The sequence below is a fragment of the Vigna umbellata genome, chromosome 9 (genome assembly GCF_029865625.1).
Source record: "Vigna umbellata cultivar VRB3 chromosome 9, Vumbellata_1.0, whole genome shotgun sequence".
Classification (NCBI taxonomy): Eukaryota; Viridiplantae; Streptophyta; class Magnoliopsida; order Fabales; family Fabaceae; genus Vigna; species Vigna umbellata.
Window position 1 is genome coordinate 7,668,779 of NC_142173.1, and position 27,774 is coordinate 7,696,552.

The window sequence follows — 27,774 nt, forward strand, 5'->3', positions numbered from 1 at the left end:
ACGTTGCGTTCCGCTGGCAATTGAAATCCTCCACCTCTGCTCCACAAACCCGGGAAAAAATATTGCCTCATCGAAAAACGGAAATTACATAACACTTTCTCTCAGAAATCGCCACCACAACACAACACCAATCCACGGTTCCCGCCAAAACCGATGCTAGGGTTCACTCTTCCGTTTCAGCTTCGATGCTGCCAACACCTTTCCCAGCAACCGCCCCTTCCCAGCCCGATTTCGCCCAAGCCATTCTACCCGCCCGTCGTTCCCTCTGTCCCTCGGCCCCGAATCGGCCCCGGTCTGCGCGCCAGTTTCCCAGTCTTGTCCGGTTCGGTTTTCCCGGAGGATGAGCCGGACGTGGAGCTGGGGCGGCTGCTCTCTCTGCTTCCGGAGGAGATGCGGCGTCGCGTGAGTGACCACGCGGAGCTGCCGCAGCTTATTGAGGTTGTGATGGATTTGGGCCGGAAACCGCTCGCGAGGTTTCCCTCCGGGGATTTCGTGATATCGGAGTATCCTATCACGGTTCAGGATATCGAACACGCCACTGCTCAGGTATTGCAACAATAAATAGGCCATTAATTAACCTTATCCCTATACTCTTTCTCTTATAAATGTATTTGTTTGGATGAACTTAACCATAAATATTTTCAGGAAAAAAAACATATGACAAAATTTGAAGCTAGTTTTTCACTAAGCTAAAATTAGCTTGTGTATTTGTAACAGTACACTTATATAACTACTCTTAATTTTTATTTGAACTCGTGTATCTGAGAATTAGCTTGTGTATCTGAGAAATTTGATTTATGTGATCTCTTTCAACTCTTTTTAATATCTTCTCTTTTAAGTACTTAGTTAAAAGTCTATAATAATTGTGCAATAAAATGTCTATGTGAGTAATACTTGACTACTTAGAAAATATATTTTTCTTCACAAGTTGACTCAGAACGAGATAGTGGCATTGTCATGTTCTTGAAGAAAAGAAGATGAACAAAATGTTCATGGGCAAGTGCTTGCGCTTGTGCAACTATAGCTCAACATTTAGTTAATCGTAGACTGAGGTTATAATCCTCTTATGTTCCCTTTGGAGTAGTTAGGATGTATGAATTTGATGGAAAATCTGTAAGTTCAAGCTGTGGTGACAGTGCTCAATGTATAAAAATGTAATAATCCATTATTGCTTAGAAGCACAAATGTGGAATGTGAAAGAGATGGGATTTTTGGATTGGGCCAGAACCATAACCCTTAAATTGATCATTGAAAGATATAATTATTTATAATTGTCAATTCATGAGAGGGATATCTCGCAGGTTGGTGACTTTGCTATTGATAATCGAGCAGGAATCAGCAGAACATTGCATCGAATTAGTGCTATCAGAAATCGCAAGGGCACAATTATTGGTCTAACTTGTCGAGCTGGCAGGGCAATTTCAGGGAGTGCTATGTTGTTGCAAGATTTGATTAAGGATGGGGCTTCTTTGTTGTTGATTGGACCTCCAGGAGTAGGCAAAACTACAATTATTAGGTTAGTGACATTTTCTTAATATGATAAAAATGCATGAAATAGTTTCCTCACTAAAGTGTAGAATTGTGCATTTATTATGCTTCTTCTTATTCTTGATTGTCATATGAATGTTGTTAGATAGGGTTGTATCATTTTCTTATAACTCATTTTGTTAAAAATTGGTCCAATAAAATCTTATTGCCTTAGTGTGTAAGGTTACCGAGCATCTCATCCAATTGAGAAAGGTTTGTCTAGCAGTAGCTTCTCACCTACTAGGAAAAGGCATGTCATCTAATGAAGCTCCTATTGAAGACTTGTCTAATGGAAGAGCATTTTGTGCCCTAGCTACGTCTACTGTTATGTAGAGTGTCCAATGTATTTTTGCATCTTGGGCTGAGCATGACGCACATGTTTCATGTGCCACAAATTTTGTTGGATGATACACAATCTGATTTATGAGAAGTTAGTTGTTATTGTGTTGTATAAATAGGCACCTTATGTAAAAGCTTGGAGATGAGTTGTTGAGTGTGAGTGAACTTTCGTTGTTCTTGATTTAGTAATGTTTGAGTGGTAAACTTTGTTAATGCTATAATCAAACCACATTGAACTCTTTTGTGTTTGATTTGTTTTCTTCTTGATCCTTTATTTTTGTTCTTGTCTTTGTGGTGTTTGAGTGGTAGCTGTTTCTTTATTTTTCATTGAACATGATGAAATTTCACACCCTTTACGAGTATCAATATTATTACATGAATTGTAAATGCATGAGTATTGTTAGATATATTATGTTTATCTTATCTTTAGTTCATGTTGAATATAGTAAAAACAATGTATGAGGTTAATCTCTCTTGTGTTGAATATACACATAAAGTATTTTATTTACAATAGAATAAATATGAGCTAAGCCCAAAATACAAATAAGAAATAATAACAAACTAGCTAAAGATAAAAAGTAAGATAAACATAATATATCTAATAATACTTCCCCTCAAACTTCTGCACACAAATCGTATGTACCAAGCTTGCTACTAATATAATCAATAGACTTAGCGAAAATATTTGTTTCTGCACTCGAATGACACTAAATTGACCAAATTGTTAATGATTTGCGAACACGACATAGAAGATGAAATACCAACCTGAAAGACTTCCCCCTGAGCAACAAATCTAAGAGGTTGCTCCACATAAATCACTTCTTACAAATCGTTGTTAGGGAATGCATTATCGTCATCCAGTAGATAAAGAGGTCATTGTTGAAGAGCCACCACAGCTATAAATAAACTAATAAAAGTCATCTTTGCCACGAGAGAAAAAACATATATAGATGGGTCAAACGTAATGGTGATAGAAGGGAAGAAGAGACAACAACAGAAGAAGCCATGGATGAACACGAGAGAGAAACCTTAAAAATCCAAGATTCTCCAATCAAGGCACCTGAAAAAGGAAAAAGAGCAACCTTTATGCTCTGAATAGTTGTTTGAGTGGAGATGAGACATGCCACCATACATGATGGAAAAGGAAGCAAATCCACAACTTCAAAAGGCCCTAAGAGCGCATAAGAGCTCTGATGAAGGTGTCTGATGGCACGTTGGTTGCCTGTCCGGGACGATGAAACTGTGTGATCGCCAGTCGAAACTAGAACTTCGGTAGTGATAGCGGTAGACAACAACGCTATCATAGCAATATTGTTCCATCCGCTATCGGACCTCCCATTAATGTCTAGCTTCACGCTAGAGATGTATATACCTCAATGTGAGAGGGTGTGTTGGAAGTCTCACATCGACTATCGGACCTCCCATTAATGTATCATAAATATTAAGGTTAATTTATGATATATAAGTGAGTGTAAACCTCAGTTATGTTAGAGCCTATCCTAGGGATATTGTTCCACCCACTATCGGGCCACTATCAGACCACCCATTAATGTCTTGCTTCACACTCGAGATGTATATACCTCAACGTGAGGGGGCTGATGTCTCACATCGACTAGAGACAAGGCCAATTTATAATATATAAGTGGATGCAAACCTCACCTTATAAGTCGGTTTTATGGGGTTGAGTTAAGCTTAAAGTCCACTTCTTAACATGATATCTAGAGCCTAAGGTTCTTTTAAAAGAAAAAATTTGCTGCCTCTGCCACTACACTCGTCGCTGTCGCCAGTGGTGCCATCTACCGCTGTCGGTGGCATTGTCGTCTACTGTTGTTTTTTATTGTTGTCGTCTACCGCTACCATTACCGAAGTTTCAGTTTCGAGCGACGATCATAGAATTTTTATTGTCTCGGTTAGGTGACCACCGTGTCGTCAACAACGCCTTCCTTGGAGCTCTTACGAGCTTTCAGTGCCTTTTGAAGTTGTGGATCTGATCCTTTTGTCCGTCGTGCATGGTGGCACGTCTCGTCTCCTCTTAGACAACGATTTAGAGTGTCGATGGCATTTTTTTCCTCTTTCAGGTTCATCATGCATGGTTGCACCACTCGTCTTCTCTCAAGCAACTATTCAGAGCATTGATGTTGCTCTTTTTCCTTTTTCAGGTGTCTTGATTGGAGAATCTTGGAATTTTAAGGTTTCTCTCTCCTGTTCATTAATGGCTTCTTTTGCTGTTGTCTCTTTTGACCTTTGTTTTGTCACCATTGCGTGTGACCCGTTCATATATGCTTTTTCTCCCATGGCAAAGATAGCTCTTGTTAGTTTATTTATAGTCGTGGTGACTCTTCAACAATGACTTCTTTATCCATTGGATGTCAACAATGCATTCCTCTACGACGATTTGCAAGAAGAGATTTACATGAAGCAACCTCCCAGATTTGTTGCTCAGGGGGTGTCTTTTGGGTTGGTATTTCGTCTTTTATGTCGTCTTCGCAAATCATTAACAATTTGGTGTCACTTGAGTGCAGAAACAGATACTTTCGCTAAGTCTATTGATTATATTAGTAACAAGGTTGACACATACGATTTGTATGCACATGCTTGAGGGGGAGTGTTAGATATATTATGTTTATTTAATCTTTATCTTTTATCTTTAGTTAGTTTGTTATTATTTCTAATTTGTATTTTGGTCTTAACCCATATTTCTTCTATTATAAATAGAAAACCCTATGTGTATATTTAACATAAGAGAGATTAATCCCATACATAGTTTTCACTATATGTAACAAAGCAAATTTACTTCCTGCTACTAAATTTTCACCTCCCCAAGTCAAACTGGTACTTGTTGCTGCACCCGGGGCTGTTGTGCCAGGTGCTAAAGCGTGGGTATTTTGTATCCATTGAGCAAAGATTGATTGTTGAGAGTAGCTGTGTTAGTGCAAAGGCAAACATTGAGGTGGCAACTAGTAGTGTCTGACTTGCTAAAGGATGATAAATTCAACAATCATGTTGAAGAAAAGTTAGTTGATAAAGATGTAAGAGTTGATCATAGTTGTTGTATTTCCAATGGTAGAATGAGGAGAACAATTAGAGATCCTTAATGGTATGGATATGCAAAGCTTATTGAATTCCCCTAAGTAGTTGCTATCATCTACTCTAACAAATGAGGAGAAGACTTAATGGTTAGACACCATGAAAGAGATGACTTCGGTTGGTTTAAACAATATTTGGACCCTAGTTCATAGACTTGGGGTTTCTAGATTGGTCGGTTGTAAATGCATTTGCAAATGCAAGGATGAAATTCCAAGAACTGATAAGAAGAGATAAAGATAAGATTAGTGACTAGAGGCTGCATCTGGAATGAATAAATTGATTATCATGATGTATTCTCTTTAATGCTGAAACACTAATCCGTTAGATGATTAACTTTGAGCAGGAACATATGGATGTTTAAGAGGGCTTTTCTGCATGGAAACTTAAAAGAGATCATATACATGAAGCAACAAATGGATTTGTGGTTGAAGACAAGGTGGACTTTGTTTGTAAGCTAAACAAATATTTGTATAGCATGAAGCAATCCTCTAGGCAATGGAACAAGAGGTTTGATGAATTCATTGAAAGCATTGACTCTGAGTGGGTAAATAGGATGTGTTTACTTTTAGTTTCTAATAGATGATTGTTTCATAGTATTGCTGATGATGGTATTGTTATAGTTAGCAATAGTAAGTTTGAGATTCATAAGGTTAAGACTGAGCTGAATGTAAGGATTGAGATCATTTGATGACATGATCAGAAGCATCTATATGCAAGTCAAGAGACGTATCTGAAAAATTTCTTGACAAGTTTGGCATGTCCAACTTGAAACCTATTTCCATATCTTTGGCTTAACAGTACGAGCTAAGTGATCGGCACTCTAAGATGGTGAAGGAACAATCTTATATGGATGTTTGTCGACATGTCAACTTCTTGGTTCTATGATGTATACCATTGAGATATTTTAGGATGTTTTAGATTTGTTTCCTATTGTTTTTAATTCTATATATTGGTTTAATTTCTTAGGAATTTGTTTCCTAGAATGGCTAGTACTTATTTCCAATTTTATCCAATTAATATCTGTATATATATATCATATGTATGTAATCAGACTGTATAAGAGAGAAATTCATTTCTTTTAAATTTGAGATGGTATCACAAAGCTCCTGATCCTTGGGCAGCTCCTGCTCCTTGGGAGCCTTTGATCGTGTAATTTTTTATACAACCTTCTTTTCATTGTTGTGTAAATCCTAAAACAGAGCCTTAATTGATATGTCAACCCTAAAATGCAGCCTTCGTTGGGGTTAGGAATCACACTAATTTTAGAGAAAACAAAGAAAAGTAAATCTGAGCTTCTTTAATTTCACAAATCATACAATAAAATCTACAAAGGAGCACTCTCTTTCCCATTGGTTTAATCCATTTACAAAACAAATTGTCTGAAAAACTACCCCCTTTCACCATAAACTTTTTATAAAAGTGGGTATTTCGCAAACACTAACATGTAGAAACTACCTTACAAATGTATTCTTAGTTATTGTTTTTAAACCTCCTCCTATGACAAGTCAACAATCCTGCCATATTGTCAACATGTTGTATCTGTCTCTGTCAATCAATACTGCTCCTCAGAATTAACCTTGTTCTAAAGGTTAAAATCGAGAAATTGATTTTGAATAGTAGATAAATATTCCCCTGTAAATTCCTCAGAAGTTTTTCCCCTTCAATTGCACTAACACTTGTTGTATTGATGCAACATCCTTTCGTATGTTTTCCTTGAATGGAGGTCAGGATGAACACTTTTGGAGTGCCTTGCAATTCTAGAGGAAGAACCACATCCACTAATGGCCCTAATGGCCTTAAGTTGAGATGCTTAGAACACAAGATGAATTCGAGCTTGTTGTGATAATTGTAATTTGAAATTCACCTCTCCAGCTTGCTTAAGAACCAAAAATGTTCCATAGTAATGTGCTGAAAGTTTGGGATATAGCTTATTGGACATAGAACACTGTCTATGTGGCCAAATGTTTTTAGATATACCCAATCACCTATTTTGATCTCGGAAGGTTTGCGATGAACATTAGCATGAATTGTCATTGTTTTAAGTCCTTATACCTTTTGTCAAACTTTATTTTAGTACCTTCACTTTAAACTTAGTAAACCCAATCTCCAACTTTTGAAAATATTTGAAACTAGTTTTTATATGTGCTTAACTTTAACATTTAGTATTAGTTTTTTTATTCCGCAAAGTTAGAGAAGAGATTAAATTCACATCTGTTTCTAAAGTTTGAAGACTAATTTATTAATTTAAAAGTATCTAGACTGAAACCAAGTATGATCAAAACTACACGGACTAAACGCATTTTCCCCTTATCACTATTATACTCGTTTACCCATGGGAACTAAACATGACTTTATTCTACATTTTAGGGAAATTGCTAGGATGCTGGCAAATGATTACAAGAAACGGGTGATGATTGTGGACACCTCCAACGAAATCGGGGGTGATGGTGATATACCTCATGCTGGAATAGGCAATGCTCGACGAATGCAAGTTCCCAACTCTGATGCGCAACATAAGGTATTTTAGGTGTAATTGCTGGAGCAGAATCTCTTGTTTCTGTATGTTGAAAGTGTAACTATATTATTGGTGGTGACTGATAATGCTTCTGAAAGCGGTTGGAACTTATTCTTACCTTTTTCTGTGTACATTCTTTATAATACAGTGAATCAGTCAGGTTGAACGACTCTGAAATTTTGTTGCTACTTCCAAATTGTAAGATTAACATAGGAGATATTTCTCTTTTTTCCTTGGGGAATTCTTAAATTCACCTCAGCTTAGCTTTCAATTTGCCTCTAATCATCTAATGAAATGTGAATAGCCCACCCTCTCCTTTTTGAAACAAGGATGCTTTCGGTTCAGGTGGTGCTTGAAACAATTTTATTTTCACCATATTGTTATATATTTAGTCAATAATTTTATAAGGAACTATGGAACTCAATTACGTGCTGTCATTAGAAATTTGCATATCTTTGCACCAACGAAAGATATTTCTTTTAGGCTTAAAATTCATTCTTTGAAAGTAATTATTCCAATTTGCTTTGTACTTGAATAATTTTTCACAAGTTACAAAAATTCAATATGCTTTTCATGCTGTGAAATATAGAGCAAAGTGTTAGGTTTCTATGCATGAAACCTAGCCAAAACACTCTCACACACACACAGAATGTAAAGATGAATGGAAGAATTCTGTTATTTCTCAAGAGATAGCCTGTACAATGAATAGTCTGGGAGCATAACCTCCCTCACAAGGTTCAAAGAACCTGTCTGTACAATAACTGCCAAAAAAAAACCCCTTTCTCTGCTAAACAGAGGTTATTTATACAATTCTTTCCCGCTCCCCCCCTAGCTGTTAAGACAGTTAGGTTCTTTAATTCTTTCTCTCCTTTTGTAAACTAACCAGGGCCTATCACAAAGTGTATGCTGTTTGTGGGAAGCAAACAAGTAGAGAATGATTTGTTTGAAGAAATAGTTCTTGGTTGGGTGCTGTTCATTCCATTCCTTGCATTTTACTTTCCTTCTTGTATCCATTAGATCCTAAAAGGAGGTTCTTTTTGGTTCTGAAAGGGATTTTTCATAGTTATAAATTGACCACATTTCTTTGGTTATTGTACGTAATTATTCAGGTATTGATAGAAGCAGTTGAAAATCATATGCCACAAGTTATTGTAATTGATGAGATTGGTACAAAACTTGAAGCAATGGCTGCAAGCACAATTGCACAACGTGGGATTCAGCTTGTTGCCACTGCTCATGGAATCACAATTGAGAATCTTATAATGAATCCTTCCTTAGAGATGCTTGTTGGAGGGATACAGGTGAGTATACCTACATCTTAAGCAGGATGACTAGTTGATTTCTTGTATTTCTTAATTGAATTAGATTTAGCTCCTATTTTGAAATGAGTTGTCAAGACAATAATTTTTTTAAAGCTTAAACACACTTGGTATTTTAACTTCTGCCAATGTGTGATCTGTAATGTGTTTTGTAATCTGAAATGGATTAGTGGCACAAGAATGAAAGTGACATGGTGTTGACGGTGTGACTTAAACCCAGAGTTGTTGGCTGTCTACATCAGTATCAATGTGAGTGTGATAGGAATTACATTGTAACATAATTGAGTCTGGAATATATTGCTTCTGATGGCTCGGAAAAACGAAGATGCCAATTGTCATCCAATTGTCCCAGAGCTTTAGGTCGTTAGGTGAAAGACACATGGTGTACTTTTATATTATGTCTCTTAGCAGTTACAAACTTACTGCACTAGTTCAGAAAGTGTGATGTAGCATTGTAAAAAAAATATGTAAATGTTTTTTCTCTGCTTCATGTTTTAATAATTGAATTTACAATCACCAGGAGCATCTATATTATGGGCATATTTATTCTTTTTGGTTACTTAAGCTATATTATCATTTTTTAGAGCGTGACACTCGGGGATGAAGAGGCCAGTCGCAGGGGTGTTCAGAAGACTGTATTGGAGAGGAAAGGCCCATCTACATTTAGTTGTGGAGTGGAGATTATTTCAAAGACAGAATTGCGTATTCATCGTAGCCTTGAAGCAACTGTAGATGCTATTCTTTCTGGTAAGCTGCCACTCTAACACTAAACTGTTGTAGTGGATTGGCACATGACTTTTTGCTCTTTGATTTGTTGGTGTAGGTCGTTTTCCAAATGTAGAAATACGGAAAATGAAGTCTCAAGAGCAGGAAGAGATTTTAGACGATGGACCTATTAGTGACAGTTCTCTTCAAAAAAATTGTGAAATTATGTTTGAAGAAGTTACGAAGGGAGCTGATGATCAAACCAGCCAAAATGAATCACTTTTGAAGTTGCATGCTGACTTGGTAGAAGATTCCTGGGACCATAAATCGCCACTTGGCCTGTTTTGTTATGGGGTAAGACGTTCTTATCCAATAGCCAAAACCCTACCACAAATACATGGAGTAAACGTTGATATTAACCGAAAGTTTACTCTTGTTTTATTTGCTTACTTGTTGTGTGCTTCTTAATTCTCTTGATGCTATTATATGTTTTGATACAGTAATACATGAAAAGGATTAAACTGTATGAGAGAAAAGATTTTATTGAATTGATTCAACGAAAAAGTACATTAGTCTCTATATATAGAGAACTCTAACCCTAAAGTAATGATTCCAAAGAGATTTTTAGAATCTTCCAATAGTACCCTTGTAATTAATTACAATATGTCAATATCCTATTGTAGCTTACAAAAGATATTTTCTCTTGAATTAACACTCCTCGTCAAGCTATCGAATGGATGATCATTCAATAGGAAGACTTTTTGTGAACAACTATTTTAATTAAAGCCCCAATGAGACATAAAGCAATGATAAGGCCACCATCTAGTTTTTCTTTAATAAAGTGTTGGTCTATCTCTATGTGCCTAGTCTCAACATTCTGAACTTGATTGTGAACAATCTTAGTAGTTGATTTATTATCAGAATAAAGAGTCAGACTCTTCATTTGTCACTTTATTCATAATAATTCTCCGAGCCATTGCAATTCGCTCACTCCATGTGCATAGCTTGGAATTTAGCCTCTGCATAAGATCTTACAACAATATTTAGTTTTTCTACATTTCCAAGTCAACAGATTTCCACCCTAGAACATGGAATATCTTGAGGTGGATATCCTATCTATAGTAGACCCTGCATAATCTGCACAGTTTACACTTCCATTTTTAACTTTTCATTCCTCTTGAACAACAATCCCCTTCTTGGATTTGTCTTCAAACATTGAAGGATTATATTCACAGCCTGTAAATGTCTCAATTGAATAATGCATGCACTAACTATACTCACAATATAAGATATGTCAGATCTAGTGTATTCTAAGTAAATGAGCTTGCCCATAAGTTTCTGTTGAAATATAATGTATTTTCTAGTGGGATTTTTAGAAGCCTTATGTTTTTCCTTTGTATGTTGAACTATTATCCCTTATAAAGAGGAAAATATGGTGTTTTAGGGTTAAGTGAACAAAAACAATAAAATTTCAGTTTCTCTCCCAACTCTTTAAGTTGGTATCCTCGTTGACCGCCACTGTTGTTCGTCACCACCACCACCGCTGCCGCAGTTCTTTTGCTTCGGCGAATCAAGGGTTAGGTGTGCCTCAATGAGCGCAACCCATCCCTGGTGGTCGTCGCTTCATTCTCCTCCTGACGCATCATCACACACTGCTTCTTTTCGGCCATCCTCAGGCGCGTGGGCTTCACGCGCCGCCTTTCTAGTGCTGGAACATTATCATGCCATTGTCGATTGTTTCGCCTCAGTCTCCTGAGTGTGTTGTGGTTGTTGTTTTGCTGTTTCGTTGACAGTAGCTCCGATATAGGGTTTCTACCATCAAAATCAGATTTCCCTCTCCTGTTTGGCCTTAGAATGGCTTCTGGTGTTAGAACACCTTCTCTATTTGCTACCCCTACCATTACATCTGCAAAACTCAATTGGAGAAACTATCTATCTTGGTCTTCTTCCGTGGAGTTATTGTTTCTTTGTCAAGGATACCATGATCATCTTGAACAAGATATTTCCGCTATACTCGATGAAGAGAAATCTCAATGGTAGAAGCTTGATTTTCAATTATGTGCTGTCCTATGGCAATCTGTCGAACAAGAGGTCTTAGAAATTTTGAGACCTTACAAAACGTGCTCCTTCTTTTGGAAAAGAGCACAAGATATCTATTCTAATGATGTGGAACGTCTCTTTGATGCAACTCAAAGAGTGACGTCCTTCAAACAAGCCAATCATGATATGGTCACTCACATAGGAAAGGCTCGTGCTCCTGTAAAGGAATTGAAGAATTTCTTTGTGGCTAATTCTTTAAAAGCATTAACAAGAAGCTTGATAAGTTTTACATGGTCTTAATTTTAAGAAGTCTACACTCAAATTTTGATCATGTTTGTGATCAAATGTTAGCTGGTGATCAAGTCCCATCAATGGACAACCTAGTTACCCAACTTCTTGAGGTACCTTCATCAGTTAAAGACGAAAATTCAATTGATGGTATTGAAACATCAACTATGGTAGCATCAAAAGGAAGAGGTGGAGACAGAAGCAATCGAGGAAGATGTGGTGGTCGTAGTATGCGTCGTCAATGCACATACTGTAAGAAAATAGGCCATACTCGAGAGAAATGTTATGCCTTACATGCATATCCAAACAAAGTTGCTCATGTTTCTAAATCAAATGATCTAGAATCCAAAATTTCAAATGAAGAGTACCAAGAATTTTTGAGGTACAAGTCTAGAAAATCTTCTAATCTTGGCCAATCCTCTTCCATGTCAATGTCTCAACTGCCTAAATATCTGAATCTGTAGAAGGTCACAGTCCATGGATCCTTGACTCAAGTGCCCATATCTTTGGTAACATTCCTTCATTTTATTCTGTGTCCTCTCCGAAAATCCCTCATTTCATTACTGTTGCCAATGGATCTAAAGTGGCATCTCAGGGAATTGGCAGAGCTTCTTTATCTCCTTCACTAAATTTAAATTTTATTTTGTATATTCCTCATTGTCCTTACAATTTAATCTCCTTGAGTCAATTGACTTGTTCCTTAAATTGTTTTGTAACCTTTAGGAGAAGGACATGAGTCTCGAGGACTTTATTTCTTAAAACATAGCTCTTTAGTTTTCTGTTTCACAACTTCATCCCAATACTTTTGCATGATCGTTTGGGTCATCCAAGTTTGTCCAAGTTGAAGATGATAATTCCGAGTCTCAAGAACCTTCAAGTCTTAGATTGTGAGTCTTATCAGTAAAGAAAACATGTTAGATCTTCTTATCCTAAAAGGTCTGAGACGCGATGTAATTTTCCTTTCTCAACTATTCACTGTGATATTTGGAAACCAAGTCATGTTACTTTGTTTGGTTTTAACTAATTGGTAATCTTCATTGATGAATTCTCTCGATGTACTTGGGTTTATTTAATACAAGAGAGATATGAACTTTTGTCCATATTTATGTCCCTTTTTAATGAAATTAAGAACTGATTTGGGAAGACAATTAAAATCCTCCGCAGTGATAATGCTAAGGAATATTTTTCTGCAGGGTTTTCTTCATTCTTATCTTTCCAAGGAATTTTACATTCGTCAACATGTCCTCACACTCCACGACAAAAATGGTATTGCAGAGAGAAAGAATAGACATTTCATTGAAACTACACGCTCCCTGATGTTGAATACAAATTATCCTGTGCATCACTGGGGCGATGCAGTTCTCACTACCTGTTTTCTAATTGTGAAAGTTTGAGAGAGAAAATCTAATCGTAAAAATATTATTACTGTGTGTTGAAGTTTCTATTACACAAAAATGTCCTATATAAGGAATAATGGACCAGCACCTAAAAGCCCAAAACTAAAAGTCCAATTATATAATACAATATATTTCAACACTCCCCCTCAAGCTGGAGCGTATAGATCATATGCACCAAGCTTGGAACATATAAATTGAATCCTAGGCCCCCTTAGAGATTTGGTCATAATGTCTTCGAGTTGTTCATTAGAATTGACAAACTCAGTAACAAGTTCCTTAGTCAACAACTTCTCTTTAATAAAATGACAATCAATTTCTATATGTTTTGTTCTCCATGAAACACTGGATTGGAGGCAATATGAAGGGCTGCTTGGTTGTCACAGTACAGTTTCAACGACTCATTTCCACAAAATTTCAACTCTTGGAGAAGTTGCTTGATCCACACAAGTTCGCATGTAGTCAAAGCCATAGATCGGTATTCAGCTTCAGCACTAGATCTAGCAACAACACTTTGTTTCTTACTTTTCCAAGATATAAGGTTCCCTCCAAGTAGAACACAATATGTTGTAGTAGATCTTCGATCAATTGGAGAACCAGCCCAATCTGCATCACAATATCCTTCAATTTGAGTGCTTCCCTTGTCCTCATACAACAATCCCTATCCTGGATTTCGTTTTATGTATTTGAGAATTCGAATCACTGCATTCCAATGGTCAACATGTGGATTCTGCATAAATTGACTCACAACTCCCACTGGATAAGAAAGATCAGGTCTTATTATTGTAAGATATATTAGTTTTCCAACCAGCCTTCTATATCTCTCTGGATCTGAGAAAGGTTCACCTTGATCTCTCATTAGCTTTTGATTTGAGTCCATAGGACTATCAATAGGCTTGCAATTTGTCAAGCCTGTTTCCTCTAAAATATCAAGAGCATATTTCCTTTGTGAAATGATGACACCTTCTTTTGACTCTGCCACTTCAATACCAAGGAAGTATTTTAGACGACCCAGATCTTTAGTTTGAAAGTGGTTGAACAAATGATTCTTTAATTGAGTAATTTTAGTGTTGTCATTCCCTGTAATAACAATATCATCAACATACACCATGAGATAAACACATTTGTCAGGAGAAAAATGACCATAAAACACTGAATGATCCGCCTCACATCGTTTCAATCCAAAATTTTGCACAACCCGACTAAATTTACCAAACCAAGCACGAGGTGATTGTTTCAAGCCATAGAGGGAACGGTGTAATTTACAAACTAACCCAGACTCCCCCTCAGCAACAAACCCAGGACGTTGCTCCATGTATATCTCCTCTTCCAGATCACCATGAAGAAAGGCATTTTTAATGTCCAACTGGTAAAGTGGCCAATGACGAATGGCAGCCATAGCAAGTAAAATACGAACTGTACTGGTTTTAGCCACAGGAGAAAAGGTATCACAATAATCAATGCCATAAACTTGAGTATATCCCTTAGCTACTAAACGAGCTTTTAGACGATCAATTTCACCAGTAGGACCAACCTTAATAGCATAAACCCATCGGCAGCCAACAGGCTTCTTACCAGGAGGAAGAGGAACAAGGTCCCAAGTACCATTGTGGTCAAGGGCCTGCATTTCATCAACCATGGCTTGACGCCATCCAGGATGATCAAGTGCCTCATAAATATTATTAGGAGTATTAAGGGAGGATAAGGAGGAAACAAAAGAGAAATAGGTAGAAGACAAACGATGATAACTCAAAAAATTATAAACAAGATATGGATTACGAGTAGAACGAATACCTTTCCGAAGGGCAATGGGCAAATTATCATCTGAGTCAGTAGAAGACGAGGAGGATGAAGGATCCATGGTCTGGTGAGCTGATGGAGGAGGAGATGAGTCTAGAGGATCTTCATTGTTCTGAGCTTGAGATTGTCTCCGACGCTGATATGTGAGAAGAGGTGGAGGAACAATGTCATTCACATTTTGAGTTTGAGGTATAGAAGCAGGAATAACCAAGGGATCACACGATGGTAGAGGAAACATTTGTTGAACAGATGAACGATCCTCCACAGAGGACGAGAAAAACGGTGTATCCTCAAAGAATGTGACATCAGCAGACATATAATATCTTTTGGTGGAGGGAGAATAACATTTATACCCTTTCTGAAGACGAGAATATCCCAAGAAGACACACTTAATAGCCTTTGCGGATAGCTTATCAAGACCTGGAGAAACATTATGGACAAAACATGTACACCCAAATACACGTGGGGAGATATGATATAGAGTGTCATTTGGAGAAATGACAGAATGAGGAATTTTATTCTCAAGAGAGGAAGAAAGCATCCTATTGATTAGAAAACAGGCAGTGAGGACTGCATCGCCCCAGTGATGCACAGGAATATTAGTATTCAACATCAAGGAGCGTGCAGTTTCAATGAGATGTGTATTCTTCCTCTCTGCAATACCATTTTGTTGTGGAGTGTGAGGACATGTTGACTGATGTAAAATTCCTTGGGAAGATAAGAATGAAGAAAACGCTGAAGAAAAATATTCCTTAGCATTATCACTACGAAGGATTTTAATTGTCATCCCAAATTGGTTCTTAATTTCATTAATAAAGGACATAAATATGGACAAAAGTTCAGATCTCTCTTTCATTAAATAAACCCAAGTACATCGAGAGAATTCATCAATGAAGGTTACAAAATAATTAAAACCAAAAGAAGTAACACGACTTGGTCCCCAAATATCAGAGTGAATAGTTGAGAAAGGAGAATTACATAGTGTCTCAGACTTTTTAGGATGATGAGATCTAACATGTTTTCCTAATTGACACGACTCACAATCTAAGACTTGAATGTTCTTGAGACTTGGAACCATCATCTTCAACTTGGATGGCCCAACCGATCATGCAAAAGTTTTGGGGATGAAGTGGTAAAACAGGAAACTGAAGTGCGATGTTTCAAAAAATAAAGTCCTCGAGACTCATGTCCTTCTCCAATCAGGCGACCCGTACCATGTTCCTGTATAACAAAGGAATTAGCAGTAAAGGTTACAGAACAATTTAAGGAACAAGTCAATTGGCTCAAGGAGATTAAATTGTAAGGACAATGAGGAATATACAAAACAGAATTTAAATTTAGTGAAGGAGATAAGGAAACTCTGCCAATTCCCTGAGATGCAACTTTGGATCCATTGGCAACAGTAATGAAATGAGGGATTTTCTGAGAGGACATGGAAGAAAATGAAGAAATAGTACCAGAGATATGGTCTGAGGCACCTGAGTCAAGGATCCATGGATTGTGACCTTCCATAGATTGAGATATACAGGCAGTTGACACATTGGACATGGAAGAGGATTGGTCAGGATTAGAAGATTTTCCAGACTTATACTTCAAAAATTCTTGGTATACTTCATTTGAAATTTTGGGTTCGAGATCATAAGATTTCGAAACATGAGCGACTTTGTCTGGATATCCTCCTCGGTTGCCTCTGCCTCCTCCTCTTCCTTGTGGTGCTACCATAGCTGATGTTTCAATACCACCAATTGAACTTTCGTCTTTAACTAATGAAGGTACCCGAAGAAGTCGAGTAACTAAGCTGTCCATTGATGGAACTTGATCACCAACTAACATTTGATCACGAACATGATCAAAATCTGAATGTAGACCTCTTAAAATTAAGACCATGTAAAACTTATCAAGCTTCTTGTTTAGGCCTTCTAAAGAATCAGCCACAAAGAAATTGTTCAATTCTTCTACAGTAGCACGGGCCGTTCCTATGTAAGTAACCATATCATGATTGTTTTGTTTGAGGGAAGTCACTCTTTGAGTTGCATCAAAGAGACGTTGCACATCGTTAGCAAAGATATCCTGAGCTTTTCTCCAAAAGGAGGAGCACGTTTTGTAAGGTCTCAAGATTTCTAAGACTTCTTGTTCAACAGATTGCCATAGGACAACACATAGTTGAAAATCAAGCTTCTGCCATTGAGATTTCTCTTCTTTAGGAACGGTGGAAACATCTTGTTCAAGATGATCATGGTATCCTTGACCAAGAAACCATAACTCCACGGAAGAAGACCAAGATAGATAGTTTTTCCAATTGAGTTTTGCAGAAGTAATGGTTGGAGTAGCAGAGAGAGACGGTGTTCCAAGACCAGCCATTATAAAGCCAAACAAGAAAAGAGGGGAAAAAAAGATTGTGGGAAGAAACCCTAAACGGAGCAACCCTCAACGGAACAACAAATCAGAGACCACAATACACTCAGGAGATGGAGGCGAAACGACTGGCAGTGGCGCGGTGAAGATCCGACACGGGAGAGGCGGCACGTGAAGCCCACGCGCCCGAGAAAGGTCAGAAAGAAACGACGCGTGACGGCGCGTCGAGAGAAGGATGAGGCGGCGACCACCAGGGATGGGTCGCGCTCGTCGAGGCGCACCGAACCCTTAACTTCGCCGGAGAAAAGGCTGCGATGGCGACGGCGGCGGAAGCGACGGTGAACGACGGCGGATGCGGAGGCGGGCAGTGAGCAGTGGCGAACGGCAAACCCTAACCTACTCTGGATACCATGTGAAAGTTTGAGAGAGAAAATCTAATCGTAAAAATATTATTACTGTGTGTTGAAGTTTCTATTACACAAAAATGTCCTATATAAGAAAAAATGGACCAGCACCTAAAAGCCCAAAACTAAAAGTCCAATTATACAATAAAATATATTTCAACACTAATCAATAGGATGCCTTCTTCCTCTCTTGAGAATAAAATTCCTCACTCTATCATTTTCCCAAACAACACTCTATACCATGTCTCCCCACGTGTATTTGGGTGTACGTGTTTTGTCCATAATGTTTCTCCAGGTCTTGATAAACTCTCTACAAAAGCTATTAAGTGTGTTTTCTTGGGATACTCTCGTCTTCAAAAAGACTATAAATGTTATTCTCCCTTCACCAAGAGATATTATATGTTTGTTGATGTCACATTCTTTAAAGATACACCTTTTTTCTTGTCCTCCATGGAGGACCGTTCATTTGCTCAACAAATGTTTCCTCTACCATCATTTGATTCCTTAGTTATTCCTGCTTCTGTACCTCAAACTCAAAATGTGAATAACATTGTTCCTCCACCTCTTCTCACATATCATTGTCGGAGACAATCTAAAACTCAGAACACTGAAGATCCTTGAGACTTAGATCCTCCTTGCCTTCTCTTGACTCCGATGATAATTTTCCCATTGGCCTTTGGAAAGGTATTCGCTCTACTCGTAGTCCATATCCTGGTTATAATTTTTTGAGTTATCATCGTTTTTCTCCTCCCTATTTCTCTTTTGTTTCCTCCTTATCCTTGTTCACTTGAATGGATGGGAGAGAGTAATTGAAGGGATTTGAGAGGATTTGAAGATAAATTTTGTTGTTGTTTATTTGAGTGAAGTTGGAGGTAAATGAGAGTGGATTTGGAAGTAAAGTTTCTTAAAATTAGTGTAAGATTTTATTGACGTGACAGATTAAAAAAATTTACTTCAAAATCCACTTACATTTACCTTCAAATTCACTCAAATAAACAACAAAAAAATTTATCTTCAAATCCTCTCAAATCCCCTCAATTGCTCTCCCCCAAATCCATTCAAGTGAACAAGACCTTAAGGTTCTTAATAATATTCATAAGGCACTTGATCATCCTGGATGGCGACAAGCCATGGTTGATGAAATGCAAGCACTTGAACACAATGGTACTTGGGACCTTATCCCTCTCGTCTAGTAGCTAAGGGATATACTCAAGTTTATTGTCTTGACTATTATCATACTTTTTCTCCTGTGGCTAAAACCAGTATGGTTCGTATTTTGCTTGCTATGGCTGTCATTCGTCAGTGGCAACTTTACTAGTTGGACATTAAAAATGCCTATCTTCATGGTGATCTAGAGTAGGAGAGGAGATATACATGGAGAAACCTCCTGGGGTTGTTGCTTAGGGGGAGTCTGGGTTAGTTTGTAAATTACAACATTCCCTCTATGGCTTGAAGCAATCACCTCGAGCTTGGTTTGGTAAATTTAGTCGGGTTGTGAAAAATTTTGGACTAAAACGATGTGAGGCGGATCATTCAGTGTTTTATGGTCAATCTTCTCCTGGCAAATTTGTTTATCTCATGGTGTATGTATGTTGATGATATTTTTATTACTGGAATGACGTCACTGGAATTATTCAATTAAAGAATCTCATGGTGTATGTTGATGGATAAATATTTGTAGTCTTCTCAAATTTCACTGGCACTAGAGTACAACATATAATTTCTACTTTGTTGTTAGCATACACATAATTATGTAATAATTTGAGTCATCATTGTCCCCAATTTGGAAATTAGGATTATACCGAGATATGACATCTCCTTTAATATGGTTGAGTCTACATGTGCCTTTCATTTTCCATCTAATAAATTAAGTTCTCTAGAGACAATTCCAACCATTAAGATGATTATTATCATGAGCCAAATGTGGAAGATCAACATTGCTTATTGGAGTTGTTATTGCTAAAAAACAAGGGATACCATAGTTTTAAAAGAACAGTTCATAGAAAAAGAAAACAGTACCGTGAACAATGCTTTTGTGGAAGGAGAGAAACGCAACCCAAATTGAAAGGGAAAAACATGGGTAGATATGGAATGGCCACCTCCAGACGACTCCAATGAAGCATGTGGAGGCAAAAACGCGTTCGGTGAATCCCACTCAGAGAAAGAAGATGCATGTGCAACTTCATGGCTATGCAGATGGTAGCATGACTCTAACAACCAACAAATCGGAGTACAATGAATCCCTTGGTGTGATCGCCAATCTGGTTGGAAGTTCAGCAACCGTAATGGCAGTGGAAAAGGTGGTAACAAAGATGGTGGTTGTTGGGTGCATTTCAGACAATCCTAATAATAAAAGAAAATTGGTGCACTTCAAAAAACCATAAAAGTAAGAACCACAACTAAGACAACTACGAAGAAATGCGAAAGTAGAGCTCTCAAGATCGAAGACTTTGATATCAACTTGAAAAAGATTAAAACTGAGAAAAGATTTTAATGAATTGATTCACTAAAAACAATAAATCAGCCTCTACATATACAAAACTCTAACCTTAGAATAATGATTACACAAAGATCTCTAAAATCTCCCAACAACACACTTGTAATTAATTACAACATCCTATTGTAGCTGGTAAAAAATGTTTTCTCCTGAATCCAAAGTAACAATCTTTGTTGATAGATAATGAGATACAAAGAGAATTTTACAACTGAATTGATAACCATCCTATCAGCCCCAACAAACATTATTTATAGTTAGTTAATTGACTCTAAAACTAACTACTCTAACAGGCTTGCAGTTTTTTTTATCTGAATAAAATTTGAGCTTGAATTTCTCTACATCTTTAAATTTCTTTCTCCCATTTAGTGTATTCTGGTGCCTTTCACTTCTGATTGGAAGTTGACAATCAGATAAACCCTCTTTATTGTAAGTCAAGAGTAACTCCTACAAACGTAGGGAGTATGGAGTTCATGGCGTTGTTGGTCTAGCAGAGTAATGAATAATATAAACTCTTTTTGTTTTTATATTTTATCATCTGTTTAACTTACAGACTGGTCAGTAATTCTAGATTTTAGACGCAACTGTTAATCAAGGGATTAAGCAATTGAAAATCAATGATGCGGCCATTCAATTGACTGATAATATTAGTGAAGCAAATGCTTTACTTGCCTTACAATCAAAGCTTAAAAAGAATCCAGGGATCCAGGCTGCTGCTAAATCTCATGATATTCCCATTTATGTAACAAAGGTAATGATTTCTAACATTTCTTTTACAACTATACTCTGTTGTCATACACTTTTTCTAAAAGAGTATTATTTTTTCCGTCTAGACAAGTTCTCTGGAGCATGTAACAAAAGCTATACGGGCATTATTAAGTGATTATGAAGATGGTATAAAGGATTTTGAAGTACCGGACAAGATAAAATCATTAGAGATGATTGATGCTTTGGAGGTAATTTAAATGTTGTAGTTTTAACATCTTTCCTTTTCCCTTTTCTTTTTATTTGAAGCTATCAATTCATGGTAAAAATCACAAGTTGTGAAAGACATATATATGTTAGCAATTTTGGGTCATTCATATACATATATAACAAGTCATTAAATGTGTTAGGGCCATTGTATTTTATTAACCAATTATAAAGCGATCTAATTAAGTAAATGCGGCTAAGGGCATATATGTCATGAAATAATTATTGTGTAGAGATCATATTCAATATTTTAATTTGTTGAGGGGCCAAATTGAAATATGAAACTTAAGAAAAGTAGCCTACAGAGGTTACATAAGGGGGTCATGATCCCCATCTGGGAGCACGTACATCATTCTTGTTTCTTTCTCTTCATCCCTGTAAGGTGCTCTACAAAGGGAAGATCAGAAACCAATTTAACGTGGTTTTTTAATTATTTCCAATGGTCAATCCTTCCGATGCGCTTCCGCTTTCTGTTCTAAAGGGAATTAGGAATTGCTCTATTTTTTAAGGGTTTATTGCTCATTAGTTATTGATCCGTGATTCATAAATCTAACCATTTGTATCAGAGCATCTTAGTTTATGATTAATTGGCTTGAACTCCAATTTTATGAGAAATTTTGTGTATGAAATTTGGGGTTTTTCATTTAATTGATTATCGTTGCATTTGAAATCCTTTATTGATTCATTATTTTAATGAATGATGTGGTTTGGATTAAGATAATAGAAACCCTAATTAATGTTCTTTAATATCACAAAACCCAAATTAATTAGTATGAGTAAAACCCACAATTCTGGAGACCTTAATGTTAAAGAACCTAAATTCAAAATTAAGAACCCTAAATCCTTCATAAACTTCAAACTAGGGAAAAATCCCCAATCTGTTTTCGTCCCTTTCTATTGTTCGAACTAGGAATCTACCTTTGCATAATCTCCTTCAACGTTCAACCATGGTTTTCGAGAGAGTTTCTATGCTTTCTCGTATTATGGGTTCTTGTCTGGTTCGCCTTCTTCTTCCTTCACATTTTCATTGCAGTGGCGCATTTATCATGGTGACTCGCATACTGCAATGGTAGTTTGCGCATTTGCAGGGGTTGCGAAATTGGTTGCATTAGGTGGCACGTTTCTGTCACGTTTGTGGTCACAATTGACGCCATCTCAACGACGAGGCTCACGACAGCTTTGTGTTGGCCTAGACGACTTTCTCTATCACGATGGTCATTGTTCTCTGATTCAGATCTGGCTTGATGCCAACAAGATTGAAGTTGTTCTGTGACGCTGTTTCATGTTCAGATTTGTTTCTCGACACCATTGCGTCATTTCTTTCTTTGATTGTTATTGGTTACTTTCTTCTTGGGCTTGAGTTTAGCCCACTTCTTGGGAGTAGCTCAGCAGAGAACCTTTGAACCTCTAACCTGTCTTTGCCTTTTGATGCCATCTGTCATCCTTATGGTAATCCAACCATGGTTCTTAGTGGTGTATTTGGTTACTGCCATCACCACAATCTTTCCTCTTCTCTTTTCTTTTGTGCCACAATTATTAAAAAATAAAAGGAAATGAAAAGAAAAAAGAAAAAAGAATTTCAGCATTGTTTCTTGATTATTTTGTTACTTTGTTCTAGCTGTTTGATGGTGATAGCTAGTCCACTCTAGCTTCCACGTTGATGACCTTAGCCTCCTTCACTGATGTGTGTTCAACTTTGTTTGTTAAGCAACTGTGATGTCCCCGTTGGCCTGTGGTATGAAGGGGAGTCTATTTCTGCATTTGTGATGTTCCCGATCTCAGTCAACAATTTCACCAGTCCCTTCTCAAATCTGTTTTGTTGGTAGGTGCTTTGATGTCACTGCTGCCACAGTCGGCATCGGCTTAGTCAGTCGTCGTTGCAGTCAGTTGCCGCCATCACAGTCAGTTGTTGCCGCTACAATTTATTGTTGTCGCCTTAATAAGCTGCCGCATTTTCTTTGGTCAAGATTAATTGTGCCTCGAGAAGCGCACGAGTTGTCATTTCCACCATTTGCCGTAAGGGGGAATATTTCCAGCCACTGCATGCCCCCATCAGCTGCTTCTCTTGGGGAAAGTCTTTTGAAGTGCCAGTTCTTCCACCTTCACGTTCTGTCCTTGACGTGCAGTTATTTTTGTCGTTCAGTCGTGAGAGGGAGAAAGTTTCAACCACTACAAGACCCATCAATCAATGATGGTTGTTTTGTGCCTGCAGGTTTGTTGTTGTTAGGGTAGTTAACTCCCTAGAGGTTTGTTGTTGTTCAGGAAAGTTAAGGCCTTGAAGGTTTGTTGTTGTTAGCCTTTGTAGGCCTCCCATCTGTTATTGATAAAATCCAGCTCCTGAAGTTTTGTTGTTGTTCGCCACTGTTGATGGCAATCTAGTCCTTGTAGTTTGTTGTTGTTTGCCGCTGCAGGCCGTCATCCACTTTTGATGGAAATCTCTTTTGTTGTAGTCATTCGAGTTGAAGTTTCATGGTGCTAGTTCGCTCTTGTCCATTGTTGTTCGAGTTGAAGTTTCATGGTGCTAGTTCACTCTTGTCCATTATTGTCCAATATTATTCTCCATATGTTTCTCAGAGTCTCTTGGGCTACACTGGTTTATGAGTCCAATTTGGTTTATTGACATTCTCTCTGATGGAGTTTGTCTATTCCAAGCTTGGTTTATACAATTTGTATGATTCAACTTGAGGGGGAGTGTTAAAATATTGAAATGTAATATTTATTTATCTTAAGAGGTGCCTAACATGTCTTAGGAGGTGCCTAACTTGTCTTAAAGGAGGTGCCTAACTTAGGTTAGGAGGTGCCTAACTTCTACATTCACACCTCTATAAATGTAGTAGTAAGTTTTAATAAGTTTCAAGGAAGAAATATAGATTACATTTAATTTCATGTTTTACAACAATTGCTTATGATGAAGCAAGTTTCGAACCTCTAGAAAGTTCAGAATCTCTATAAGAACAAACTCAAAATCCTTAGAAACCTGTTCTTCGTGAGGACTATAAATCTATGCAAGGCAATAAGGTTTGGGAACTTGTCCCATTACCAAAAGGTATGAAGCCGATTGGTAGTAAGTGAATATTTAAGACCAAGAGGGATTGTAATGGTAATATGGAGAGATATAAAGTTCATATTGTGGCAAAAGAGCTATACTCAAAAGGAAGAATTTGTTGTTGATGACATACTTAAAAGTTTTAGCGTGAAGAATAGTAAATAAGGGGATTCTCCAGTTGCTAAGGGAGACGAGTTCAGTCTCAATCAATGCTCAAAATGAAATTTATAAATTTAATGTTTCAATGCTAGGGAGTTTTTATGCTTACACATTTCATGATGAATCTATGTCATTTGGTTCTGTTAGGATTAGTGATCATTGTCAGGTTTGATTGCAATTGATGCTATGAAAACTTTTTTGGTTCTACATGCGGATATAATCAATGGATGCGATCTTTGGATATGCTTAAGGTATATAATGACAATTTTGAGTTCATAAAATCTAACATATTTGTAAAGATTTATATAGATATATATATTTGTGACCAGTGGGAGATTGTTAGCAATTTTGGGTCCTTCATATATATATATATATATATATGACAAATCATTAAATTTGTTAGGGTCATTGTAATTTATTAGCCAATTATAAAGTGATCTGATTAACTAAATGTGGCTAAGGGCATATATGTCATGAAAGGATTATTATGTAGAGATCATATTCGACAATTTAATTTGTTGAGGGGTCAAATTGAAATATTGGAACTTAAGAAAAGTAACCGACAAAGGTTACATAAAGGGGTTATGGTCCTCGTCTGTGAGCACGTACATCATTCCCGTTTCTTTCTCTTTATCCCTATCAGAAGAGAAAATCAAGAGGGAATCTAAGGTGCTTCACATAGAAGATCAGAGACCAATTTAACATGATTCATTAATTGTTTCCAATGATCAATTCTTCAGGTACGTTCCAGTTTTTTGTTCTAAAGAGAATTGGGAACTGTTCAATTTTATAAAGGTTTATTGTTCTTTAATTATTGATCTGTGATTCATAAATGTAACAAGATAGACATATGGAAATGAATTCAGAAAGAGTCATTTAGCTGTTTCGATTCTGGTCTCAGCATAATATATTTTCATTATTGCTTTTCTGTGGTATCTTTGCTTGTTTATTTGTAGCTTCATTTCTAAATTTGTGGTGTTTCTTACAAGAAATGCTGTGGATATCCAAATTAAGTATTAATTGTTTAAAATTAGCAGTCAAATGTATTCCTAAAATGATGATGAGGATGCCCTTCATGGCCTGAGTTGCAATTTAGGTGATTTTAATTTGGAAACAGAATTAAGAAAATTGACGGAGGTTGAAACAACAGATGCAGCGTAATTAATGTAATTGTGGTGAAGGAGCAGGAATGACTGGATGACAACGACTAAGATTTAGTAGGATAGCAGAGTTTCCTTTACCATACCCCAGTTTTAGAAAAGACCCGTATAGTACTGGTACTTTTTTATCTATAAGCCCACATCCAATGGTACCAATATCATTATTTTAGTTAAATGAATAATTTGATGTGCCATTTCTTTTAGCAATTAGTAAAACAAAAATATTATTTTATTATTAAATTTAATAAAACAGAAAGCATTAATTAGTGCAATATCTTATTCAATTAAAAACAATACTATCTAAAGGTCTTTTAAATTCTAGTTACAGGTTATAACAAATACGTAGTTATATAGTTGTATGGATTTGGTTAGAGTTGTGTAGAGATATGGGGTGGTTGGATACTAAAGAATTCACATTTTTCTCCATAAAGTCCTCGTTATCTATACGAGACCCATAATCATTTGATTGAGAAAAACACCTGTATCAATTGCAAATAATATTTTTTATCCACTATGGGATTTGAGCCAACCTTCTTTACATAGGAGAGCGCTAGAGTGATGGTAAATGTAGAACTAACCTTGCTGCATGGTGGTGGTGCTTTGCTTAGTTTTGTTGATTGACAAGGTGAGGAGAAAAATCTTACTGAGGGTTGTTCTAATAAACTTCTCCAGAAACACTAGAAGAAAATAAAAGAAAAAATAAAATCAATTTCTTTATAATTTAAAATTAATATATGCATAAGCTAATCTATAGAAAATTTCTAGATTAACTTCTTAAAAGCTTGTTTGACTTCAGCAAAAACTTACTTTTTTACTTGTGCACAAGCTTATTTTCAACTTACGCATAATTAATTTCAGCTTATTATAAATTTATTTCATTTTCCTTTTTATTTTCTGTTTGAAAGTTTAGATATGACAAATAAAGTTTAGTTAAATTTCACTTTTTAAGCTGATTTGGCAGAGTTGAGTTAATTCTTAACATCAATTTCTGTGGTATCAATGCTTATCTCAGATCTATTATCTGCTTATCTCCATTGCCATGTTCCAGGCCAAGCCCTTGGACAGGAAAGTGTTGGAAAGTTGTCTTAGAGTCACTTATAACTCGTCTTAGTTGTGGTTTCTTTGTGCGCTGCCTGTATTGCAGCCTCTAGGGTGGTGAAATGGTTGCACAGTACCAAGAAATACATGACTAAGATAAAAGTTAGTTAGATTAGGTAGCCCTTACTTTATGAGTCAATTTTATGGGATTGAGCTAGGTTTTAGTTAAAATTCTAATATTTTATTTACTTGAGTGCTAACATTATCCAAAGAGACCCTGAATCTATCTACTGTCAATTCAATATTTGATGATTGATTACTGATATTATGAAGTGAATGAAGTAGAAATGGATAAATTCCATGGTCAAAATGTTTGCTGTATTCTTGAGCTGGTATGAAACAGTGTGCCATATTTTGCAACTGAAATTCAATATATATATATATATATATATATGTCAGTTAAAGTTACTCAATAATGGTTGGCACAATCTCTTTCTGAATATTTCAGGAGGCACGAATGGCTATAGAGCATACAGTTATTCTGAAGGGAGAACCTGTGGATCTACTACCAAGATCATCCCACATAATATCTCAGCAGCTGGAACTTATTCGTAAATACCAACTAGAAATAAGGAGAATCAGTGGAGAGTCAGGTGTACATCTACGCATACTTCCATCCCATTATGAAACTGATGATGTAAAAAGTAGTGAAACTTTTGAGTTTGATAGTGAATTAAATGAACTTGCCTCCAATGGCCAAGTGAACGGCTCATTCAGCACCCTGGATAGATTGCCCCTGCTACCCGAGTAGGTTCCCTTGGGTTGTGTTTCAATTGCCATTTGTACATCCTTTTATGCACTCAACCCTGACGGAAGAAAATTGATATATTGAAATGGAAGGTGGATAGATACAAAAACTCAATTGTATATTCATGAAATGAAATGAAATATGAAGATTAGATATAAACCAAGTAATTTGTAAACATGTAGAAACATTTTTTTTGTGCCTTATGAAGTGTAAAACAATAAGATGTACAACATACCACATCTAGTATCACAGTTATGTACTTTCATTTGTACAAAATTGTGTATTATTTTTATCAACTTATTTACTGATCTCACTTCAAGTTCA

At 36.7% G+C, this 27,774-nt stretch overlaps 1 protein-coding gene across 1 annotated transcript; it reads left to right on the forward strand.

The window, feature by feature from the left end:
- LOC124841472 (P-loop containing nucleoside triphosphate hydrolases superfamily protein) lies at nt 1-27,774 on the forward strand. Its single transcript, XM_088099534.1, has 9 exons — nt 1-546; nt 1,302-1,516; nt 7,321-7,471; nt 8,578-8,769; nt 9,372-9,534; nt 9,611-9,846; nt 20,839-21,018; nt 21,101-21,223; nt 27,151-27,774. The coding sequence occupies exons 1-9, from the start codon at nt 154-156 to the stop codon at nt 27,451-27,453; spliced, it is 1,956 nt and encodes a 651-aa protein (XP_087955660.1). The 5' UTR covers nt 1-153; the 3' UTR covers nt 27,454-27,774.

Bases quoted from the DNA above. Each gene is read 5' to 3' on its own strand.
- LOC124841472 (XM_088099534.1), top strand. From the start codon at position 154: ATGCTAGGGTTCACTCTTCCGTTTCAGCTTCGATGCTGCCAACACCTT. The intron at 8,770-9,371 runs GTGAGTATACCT...ATCATTTTTTAG, and splicing joins TGCTTGTTGGAGGGATACAG to AGCGTGACACTCGGGGATGA. The intron at 9,847-20,838 runs GTAAGACGTTCT...CAGTAATTCTAG, and splicing joins TTGGCCTGTTTTGTTATGGG to ATTTTAGACGCAACTGTTAA.